The sequence below is a fragment of the Merops nubicus genome, unplaced genomic scaffold (genome assembly GCF_000691845.1).
Source record: "Merops nubicus isolate BGI_N331 unplaced genomic scaffold, ASM69184v1 scaffold23001, whole genome shotgun sequence".
NCBI classification, from domain to species: Eukaryota; Metazoa; Chordata; class Aves; order Coraciiformes; family Meropidae; genus Merops; species Merops nubicus.
Genome location: NW_008587917.1, coordinates 1 through 10893, shown reverse-complemented (window position 1 = coordinate 10893; position 10893 = coordinate 1). Strand labels below are relative to the sequence as shown.

The 10893-nt window shown below is 38.1% G+C and overlaps 1 protein-coding gene across 1 annotated transcript; it reads right to left on the bottom strand.

The window, feature by feature from the left end:
• Nucleotides 1-1150: 1150 nt before the first annotated feature.
• On the bottom strand, nt 1151-10439 carry ZC3H15 (zinc finger CCCH-type containing 15; the record flags this gene model as incomplete). The annotated part of the gene is made up of 10 exons (XM_008949108.1): nt 1151-1391; nt 2101-2227; nt 2463-2567; nt 2728-2874; nt 3507-3689; nt 4559-4650; nt 5985-6137; nt 7214-7325; nt 9195-9298; nt 10412-10439. Coding segments are annotated over 10 exons (1245 nt in total), but the record flags the coding sequence as incomplete, so codon positions are not given.
• Nucleotides 10440-10893: the final 454 nt, after the last annotated feature.

Genomic DNA, 10893 nt, shown 5'->3' with positions numbered 1-10893 from the left:
AGTATGGCAAGGAGGCACAACCTACAGCCCCCGAAAAAGCACCACTACTGAGGAATCTTTATGGCAGGGATTCACGGAATTTTCAAAGGACACACTGACTTCACTTAAGCCTGAGAGCAAGTGTGCCCTGCAGGGTACAACACCGCTCTGCCTTGATGCCACTGCCTGCTGCATAACTTTGTGTTTTTTATAGAGCACCAAAGATACAACAGGCATTTTTAGACCGTAACATCCCTGCTCTGAAGAGCTTGAAGTCTTTGCTAATACACAGAATGCTGCAGGGAAAGAACATGACTCAAATAGCAACGAGCAATCTATAGCGTGGATTAAACCAGCTCATGGGTGGGCAGGAAACAAGAACTGCAGGGGGGGGGAAAAAAAAAGTCAGCTGCTGAATTTTATACTGCATGAAGTGTGGAGAAAAAAAAAATTGTAATTGCAGTTAGCCCTAATTTAACTGAAGCCTAATTAACATAATCACTTCTGTATCAGGACTGGAGAGAAAAATGTTTATCGCTCTATTAGAAAATGAAGTTTTAAGAGCTTGGTATGATATCCTAACTTAACAGAGAAAAACCAACACAGGTATGTTAAAGTTGATAGTTTTTATTTACAGCTTTGTTGGCAAAAGGCAGTGGGAAAGTTTAAAACATTTTAAACGGAGGGCACCATATTGTGTTGTGTGATGTATCAGTTCACAATCTTCAGTATCCAGCTGATGAAATCAAGCTAATCACTGCTGAGAGAAGCATCACCTGCATCAGCTCCATTAGAGTACTGCCTAAAACCACCTCAGGCAGTTCTGAATCAGCACAATCACTACTAAAAATGCAGTTCTGGTCAAGAATGCATACTTTGATTTTTATACTGTACCTGGTATCGAATTGCCCACTTAGACTTGCATACTGGCAAAGCAGTTTTACACTTCCTACTTTTAGCTGGAAGTTATAATCTCATTTTCTGCAATTTCATTTGTCAGGTAACTCTGAACTACTCTGAGTATTTCACTGTGAGCATAGTCAAGACTGGAGTAGATGAGACTGAAGGAAAATATTCCTGGTATATGACGTGCCCATCAGAATCAGCTGGGTAACCATAAACATCCTGTTTAAGAATTCTATTCAAAAAGGAGAAAAAAAAACGTAGTCAGTTTGCATTTTGTCACTTGGATTTAATGCCTCACTTCAGCTTTTAAATTCATTCTTCTAAATCAAGAGTGTTTAGTTCTTCTTCTAGTTCATCCAAGTCCTCTCCAGTAAAAAGATTTTCATCAACTGGAACTGCATAAATTACTCCATTTTCCAAGTCCTCATCTCCATCATTATCTTCCTCTAAATCATTTTGCTCATTGCTGTTTACATCACCACCAGAAGCTTCACTTAATTTATTATCTGAAAATAAAAATAATTCTTACACATTTCAGTGTCACAAGTTTCTTCACTGCTAATTCACAGTCCTACTAAACAAGCTGTACAGTTTTGAAACTATGAAGTGACATTATTTGAAATTTCTGTTGACTTATATTGGTTAAATTGCATGTACCTGATTAATATGCAAGTTTGGATCATCCATTACTAAAATAGACTGAAAAAAATAATACCAACTCCTACTTTCATAACTGGGTCAAACTTAATGAGTTGCTCCTACTGAAACGTCTGCACTTAAGAGACTCAGTGTCCTAAAGATTGGGGTATGCATTCCACAAGTGCACAAAGACCAAGACTTCACTCTAAGAACTACAAGCTAACTTAAGCTAGCTAGAAAATACAAATAGCTTGGATTTTTATTGATACTATTAATTCAATCATTACTAAATCTGAAAAAAGAAGGTAAACTCCTAAAATAAGTATCTGAAGCTTTTACTTGAAGCAGCCATAAACACTGCCTTTTGATTTAAAATTGACTTTAAGAAACTAAATGCACAACATTTACTACAAGCTTTTCTTTTTAGTAACTCCATGTGTCATTGCCAGTCATTTCACTCCCCTGCCCTTTTTAAACAAATACTTGTCTGCAGATCAAGAATTCATTTCCATCTACCTTTTGGGAAGCTCCTAACCATTCAATCCCATGTTAGTGATGCCTAACTAACGAACTTACCATCTTTTTCTGTTGAACTGTACGTGCTGAATCGCTCGGGACTAGCCACAGTAATACCAGTCTCATCTACAGCCTTTGGGACATACAGGTTCAAATCTATATCATTTATGCACACAGGGTCTTCCATCTGAAAAATAAACCAGAATGCTCTGCATGAATTAAATTTCTGAAAAAAGTCCAATTTCTGCAAGACTTCTACAGAATTTTTTTACCGCTTCTTTTTGACACCAAAATTTTGACAAAATAGACTGTAGTGGTGTTAAGAGCCAAGCTTATTGTAAGCATTGTAAGAGTTATCAAATTAACAGTTTTCAAACTTGTATGTAGCTTGAAATATTATGCAAGTTAATACTGTTCTTTACCTCATCATCTTCTCCTGTTCCTTGAATATAATGGGTGTCATCTGCTTCCTCATCATCTGCATCAACCAGCTCTGGTCGGAACTCAAATACTTCACGTCCACTAATCTGTTCAAAGAAAAAGAAATCTTAAGTTATCACTTCATAGAATTTATACTACTGTAAAAGAAAAATAAAAAAGCAATTCCAGGCCAGCTGCCTTATTACAGAAACTTATTTACTCTTTCTGCTTAGAGGATGAATTGGATTGTAGAACATTAGAACATACCACCAGTGCTTTGCCAGCTTTAAAATCCGCTTTCCTCCTCTCCATATCTTGTTCAGCCTTATCAATTTTTTCTTGTCTTTTTCTTCTTTTCCATGCAATAAAACACTCTAGAGTAATTTTGGTAACATTTGGTCCTAAGGCAGCACGCTGTCAAGTAAAGAGATTGATTAATGCTAAAAACTGCTTCCAAAGGCTAGAAAAAATTTTCTTTTCCAGAAACTAACTGAACACATTTCTAATTCCTTCTTCACTCTCACCACTGTTAAGCATGCACCATCAACTTCAGAGTTTAACCCAACACACTGTTTTCCACTTAGTGAGCTGAGCTGACATGAAAGGTAACATGAAAAGAGGAGGAGGAAAGAATCCAACAGTAACAGCTCAGGTTCTCCTCAAAGTGACAGTGCCACGCAGTGGTGACAGAGACCAGGAGAGCAGTGCCACCCTCCAGAATGTCCTCTTCTCTCTGTGTTGCTTCCTTATTACGGAGCTCTTCGAGAACTATGGAGGCAGTGAGCTGAGGGTGAGAAAGGCCTGTAGATGCAGTGGTCATAAATAGAAGGAAAACAGCAGGAAGCAATAGGAGCCTCCTAAAAAAAGGATCAGCAAGACCTGCACTAGGTATGCAGCTACAGCTTAATCTATTCACTGGGTCATAGTTTCTAAAAACCACCAATCAAATCCTATACCCTGGCTCACACAGCTGCCATTATTTACAATTCTCTCTTGAGATTAACGAAAACAAACACCACCAAAAGGTACCTGTCTGACAACTTTACCTCTTTTTCTATTAGATCTTCTAAAGAGATTTCATCTTGCTTTTCCTCCTTCTTTTTGTCTTTTTTTAGCACGAAACCCGGGGGCAGCGCGTGGCGGTACATGCAGTTGTCTCCTCCACCTGGGCACACCCAAAACCAGCCGTACTTGTTGTTTTCAATAGCATCAAGGAAATACTTGCAGACCTGCATAACAGTAACGGTTGTTAGCATGGCATTGTCTTTTCACTACATTTATAGCTACTACACATCAGAAATACAGCAATTCAAAACCAGCCATGCACAGAAGAAACGTGTGAAATGAATTGCTACTAAAAAAGCAGAAAATAAGAAGTGCAAGTAATTATCTAAAACTCATATAGTCAACAGGTTCTTGCCCCCCTTAATACAATACTAGTTTAAAAAGACAGGATGACTCAGGAGACTGGCAACTGTGTGCTGTGGAAACCCAGTATGCTGCCAGTCTCTCTTCCTGCTCACCAGCACTTGGGCTGTTTTCATCAACATAAATTGCCCCTGCCCCAGGTGTTAAACCTTCCAGCTCATGAGCCTGAGGTAAGGACATCATCTGAGAACTTTTAACTAGCAATTCACAGTTCACACTTAGCTGGATCACAGTTTAACTTCAGCAAATTTAGGCAGTATCAATCAAATGTTTAATTATTTCATACTGAAAACGAGGTGAAATAGTTCTGAAGAATGCAAACACATTGCACCATTTAGTGCACAAACTAAGGAATATTCTTGCAGTTTGAGATCAGGAACTACAAATGACTCTCAATTAGTAATTTTCAGCTCATAAGAGAACATTTAAAATTAAATATTTATGTCAACCAGTACATACACGAGCCTATATATATATGACAGTTGCTGGAACAGAAAGAGCTTTGGGTTGGGGTTTGCTTTGTTTTTTAAATACATTATTAGAAATACTATCAGCCCAATTGAATACTCAGCATATTGTTATGATATTCCACTCAAAACATCTTTAGTACCAGCCAGCAGTTAATTCTTTCTACTACAGCTCAATTGAAGGAAAAAAAAAAAAGACATACTATTTGAGTTTTGGGTTTTTTCTTTTCCGCCTCACCATGCTTCTTGTTCACCACTTCCTCCAGCTTCTTCTCATCCCAGTTATCCATTGTGTCTAGCATAAGAAAACAGATGGTTTCACAAGAAGCCCAAATCTAAACAATGCTGTCAAGTTGCCTTTCTTCCTAGTGACAGTTTTAATATGCAAGTCTTACATTTTTGTTAGTTTATAGAACGTAAACTAAATTCAGGCTTCTATAACAAACTTTTCAAACTCCCCTTTGCTGCTCACAAGACAATTTCCTTGAAAAACTTAGAACTTCATATTCTGACACACAATGTGTGTTTTGGATAAAGTCTAAAAAACGTGTCATTTCTTTTGCACACAACAGAGTGTGGACAAGGGAAAAGAAGAAAAGAAAGAAGACTGAATAAAAGAGAAGCTTGGAGGCTAATGTAATATAACGTGAGGATCGAAAGAGATAATACCAGATTTTCTATGTTAAAGCTAACAGAAGATTCCATCAAAAGAAGGAAGATCACCACCAGCAGTAGTGCATTTATGGGATCCTATCATACCTGTTTAGGATGACAGAGGCTACAGAGGCTAGAGTTCAAATAAAGGCCAATACACAATGAATTGGGAAAAAACAAAACAAATTATTTTGACTATAATGTCTCTAACCAGAGTACTTAGCCAACAAATGATTTGGGGAAAGGAAATAAAGTAACAGAAAAAATTCCAGTGTCCTGAATTCTAGATCTGTGCACATTTTGGCAACCCCTAAGATTAATTACTATACACCTTGCTACTTGTAAGGCATAACACATAACAGAGCAGAATGTAAAAGCCACCATCCAGTATCACTAGGTCATACTTCTTTTCTCAATAAGGTGTAAAGGATACTTGTGAGCACACTTTTTAAAGCCAGTTTCACTGTTGTTTGCAATTTTGAACATGGTGGCATGAGTGGCCTTAGTCACTGACCAGGCTCTTGAAGATCATAACCACAAGATGTGGGAGGGGATAAGTTAAGAGCCGTGCAGTGGGCTGTGGGACAGGAGTCTGGGCAAGTGTGGGGGCAGAGGGGAGAGCAGGAAGGACTCGTGACTGGCTGACCCTGGGCCAGGCTGACGTGGTGAGGAGACAGAACAGAGAGCTTGCTCTTGCTCTGCGTGGCCAGCGTGTGGCTCTGCTGTTCCAGGAGAGCAAGGAACCAACAAAGAGTCACCGTGACCACGAAGGAAGTCCAGAGGAGCAATTAAGATTTGTCACAACTTGCTTGTAAAATGTATATAAATCACATGTGTGTAAAAAAATAAAGTCTTAACTTCACTCCTGAACTGGGTCCCTGCAACCAGTTGCCACAAAAACACAAGACACTTAATCTTAAAAATCCATTTTGAGAACCAGAATAGTTTAGTAGCCATTTTCTAGGAGTATTTTACCTTTTTCAAGGTCTTCATCTCTTGCATCAATGTAGACACTTCGTTTTTCACCCTTCCTTTCCAAAGACAAATCATGAGAAAACTTGCACTTGTCTCCCTTAGTGCACTGCCCTTGCTTGAAGAAAGCACAAACTACAGATTTGGGGTCAGCACCTGAGTGAAAAAAGTTTTTTCATTTTAGTAGAATTTTCAAGCAAAAGCTGTGTGTTAAAAATTCAGGGACAACGTCTAGGTTTACACGATCTTTAGGATCTGTAGAGAATGAGACCATGTTTTTAAAAACAAAATTATTTAATGTGAAGTTCATCACAAGTAAATACTTCACGTCCTGGACGTGTCCTATTTACTTTGTCTAGCATGATATTTGCATTAAACATGAAAAGTGACACTTGACTGTTTACAGAAACACAGCTAGCAGCATGTCTGTACCTATCAGTCATTTGTATAATGTACTGCATACAAGATACCACTCTGTCCTTAATTAGGACAATATTAGTCTTCCAAAATAACTGTAAGTCAAGAGCTACTTTATTTGGAGGAAGTTGACCATGACAGATCATAAACAGAGAACTGGCCTTAGCTGCTGCTAAGTGCCACAATGAGCAAATACCAGGTTTCCTCTGAAGTCATACACGGAAGTCATTCGTTTAGTCAAAATTACCCTTAATTCCATTACATCCAGAAGATTAATAAAGCAAAGAGTTGATAAAATTTAGTTGATTTCAATTTTTTTTCCCCCCTTCCATATACAGTTGTAGAGTTCCCTACAGTATGTGAAGGTGGTACAGAAGTAATTGGAAGATTTGCACTGTTCTGGTTTGAATACAAGCTTTCCATGCAGACAACAGTTACCACATTACACTCCTTGCCACACCTGGATGTTCACATTTCCCTTGGGAGGACAGCGTGCTTTCAGCAAATAACATCACACATAAAACAAAATAATGCCACTCAACCAGAAGCACCTAATTAATAAACCTGAATACAGCACAGCATCTATAGCTGCCCTGTCAATATCAAGGCAGCTTTTGATGTAATGATCTAGTAACCTCAGGTGACTTCCTAAAAAAAATGTCAAATTGTTACTGACAGACTACTTGGCACACTAGACAGAGAAGAAAAGAGATGTAGCTACTTTATTAAAAAATGGACAGGGCACTTTTCACGGGTTCTTTTAACTCAAGTAGACATACGAATAAGAGAACAAAGGAAGTTAGAGTAACTCATACCTTTGCTAATTTTCTGTGCAGCAACCACGGGCTTGAAAAGTTCATTTAATTCCTGTAATTCTTTTTTCTTATCTTCTTTTTTTAACTTCTTCTCACTTTCTGTTTGAGCAGCCTGTAATGACCCCGAATTTCAAGTTATTAATATAAAATGAGAATGACATTACTCACTTCACAGGAACTGTACACTGAAACAGCAAATCATTCTATGTTAGTTTGTAAGGGAGGAGGCCAAGACCCTGCGATTTCTGAATGTGACCGAATTCCTGCCGTTGCATGCAGGGCCAGTGCCATCTAGTGGTACCGACCTCCCGCATAGAGCAGATGGGAAGCCCGACTGGTCAGAGCTGCGAGGGGCTGCATTAGATGACACAGTTACCTCTACTGCACCTTTACAGGCCAGGAAATCGAGTGAGAGATACTGAAATTAGGAGCGGAAAAGTTAGGTGCTCTTTTGTGATACACTGGCAGTGCAACTATTCAGTGCAGTTCCTTGAAGACCTGCACTTTTTGGATAAGGCAGAAAAGGCCTGCACCTATACCACAGTGGCAGAGAAGGACCAAACAGATTAAAGAGGACACTGGGGAAACACCTTTATGTAACGTCACTCTTATCCTTAATGGAAGTTAGTGAGAGGAACACCATGATACAAATATGTGGGGTGCTTTACTGGTAAAATACAGTGTCATATTAAAGAAGGAGCTTTGTTCCTATGGTGAATTTGTCAAAAACACACCAAATTGTTTTAAAAGGGAACTGATTAATTTGGTTAGCTTTAACACTCAAAGTTCACAAATCCCATTTTTATAACCCAGACCCACACACATCAGCTACATAAAGTAATACTTGAAGAATGTCTTTGTTTCACCCTAGGGTTCTAGAAACATGCTGATGAAGCTTGCCTTTTTAAAAAACAAAACCAAAGCAAACCAACAAAACCTTGACAGAATTTCCATTTGTATCTCAGGACACAAGAAAAAAATGCCTTACATTGTTCTCAGAGACAACACTAAAGAAAGTGTATTTTAGAAGCTAAAAAGAAAATATACAATTGGGCCTAAGCATCAGCTTCTGAAAACCATCAGTCAGTAGCTATGAATATTGGAGAGACAAACCATTTTAGGCTGGCTAATGTACACAATTATTCTTATACAGGCTTCAGACTGAGGAATTTAATGAAATAATTTCAGAAGGACTGTTTGAGCAACACCAATGGTTTTGAAGTGACATCAAGGAGCCATTTCCAGTACAAGAAATTATTAGACTTAATGACATGAATATCAACTTTACTTTTGAAGTTGTACTTAACATTCCTTAGTTCATCATTATAAGGAATTTAACAAATTCTGTTGTCACAGGTGTAGCTGACAGAAACGTTAACTCCTCTGCAGGCTCACTGAGAACAGGACGCTGTGCCAGTACTTAGGGAGAAGCTTTGCCAGTGCTGGAGGGAGGAGAGACCTCGCTCACTTCCATGATAATCATATTTTCATTACAACCCTGCCTTCTGATTAAATATAAACTAAACTTTGTATCTCAGCCACATCACATTTTGTTTCATTATAAAAAAGAAAAGCAGAGTAGTAGACAGCAGCTCAAAATTCCAATTTATTTGACCAGTTCACTAAATAGATGCATAATTATCAGACTTGTTTCCACTTTAGATTATAATAAATACTTCCACAAATAGAATAATAAGCACATGTCTTTTTTTTTTTTTAAATCTTCCCCCAATTCCAGTACTAGTAACAACAATTCTTATTTTAACTGTTCACTATTGCTTAGATTAGGTGGAAATTAAAGAGAAAAAAAGAGAAAGAATGTAAAGCTATACTTTATTGACAGTCTGTTTCTACCATCCAATTTCAGGTATAACTTTAACTTAATTATGTGACTGTTAGAATACTGTGTGAACAGATCTATATGTATAGTGAAAGATGCTTTGGCTGTACAATGTCAAAACATCACAGAAAAAATGCTTACCTGACGTGGATTTTGCTGACCAAATTTAACCTGGTGAGTCACTGCCTTGATAAATTTCTGCTGTTTTGCACCTTTTTTATTCTTGAGGCCAAATGTTTTGTCCTAAATCAAGGGACAGATACAGTCACATTAATTGAAACAAGTTCAAGCTGTCACAAAAAAAAGCAAACCACTTGCCACTCCTCTCAGGTTTTCAGTCAAACACAGATTATTTTGTTGAGAAACACAAGCAAGCCAAGAAACGCTATGGAGAATACTTACACCCTCCACAGTATCTTTAACATTTCTTTTCAAAAGAACCTCAAAGTGCTGCTTTTGTGCAAGCTATTGCTTTCACCACCAGACCCACTTATGTCCAAGCATCAGTGTGAGCGTGGACACAAAGTGTTTCCAGGCCCATCAAGGCCAAAGGACAAAATTTTGGGGACTACCCAAGTAAGATCTGAAAGAGAAATAATTTTTTGCAACTGCAATACCTACATTAAAAACCTATCCATGCCTGTGATTTGATAACAACAGTTTTTTCCTTCCAGGAACCAGTAACAGATGTTCAGCTAGTGATAACACCTCAGTTCAAACACACTTTTTGGAAACCCTAACAAACAAAAAAAATGTATTATAAAAAAAAAAAACCAAACTGTTTCCAATTTCCAGAGTCACCCTGTTTTCATTTACAATGCATCCTATAAACAGCAGCTAGTACTGTTACCTCATGCTAATCTGAAGTCTGTAATTTGTCAAAATAACTTTTTTGGAAAGAAAATAAATCATTTGCAGACTTGATTTCCGTGGCAAATGCTGCATGGAACACATAAACCCTGTGTGTTGGAAGTATGTAATATATTACTGTTAACAATCAAGGCAAGTTTTTCCTCTTCCAGCTGCACTGCTTTTGTAATAAACCCCAGAATTTTCTGATGTAGCTGGATTCGGCAAGCACATCAGGAACCCTGAAGCCAACAGGGGAACAACTACTCTAACCTAATGTTTCCAATCAACACAGAACCAATATTCTGCAGTGTTGGGTTTAAAAGAACCTGGCATCATACAGACATTCTGCCATTCTGTAGCTAAGCAGCTACAATCTTTCATGCTGACATATAAAGGCAAATATTTCACTTTCTGTCACCACTCTCTCCTTGTACTCTCAACATTATTTTTTTTTTTTTTAATGTATACAAAAGATTTGCGTGACTATCCTAAGAGCTAACTTATCTCTAGCAGTTTTTTTTTTTTTTTTAAATTCTTGTTTTACCATGGGATTGAACATCAGAATTGAAGAATAGAATACAAGATGTTACTGATTAATATTAAGATTATTTTGCAATCAGCTTCTGTAACAGATTTACTAATCTGCTGTTTTAGGAAATGCCTCTCCTGCCACACGGGTTGAATTATATATAAAAACAGACAGCAACAAACAAGCAAAGCAGACATATTTTTGAAACTGGGTAAGAAATGTAATCTTGCAACTCAGAGAGCTGGGCTCAGGAAGTCCAGGAATACACGGGACATATAGATGGGAATGTGAAAAGGTGAGAAATAAAAAAAGTGAATTAATTTCAGACCACCTTCAGTCCAAGGGCAGCTCTGGCCTCAAAACGTTTAGGATGAAAACCCAAGCCCCGGTCCGAGCTCAACGCCACCAACGCAATCTGAAGGGCGACTACGGGCGACCTGCCGGACCCGGGCAGCGCCG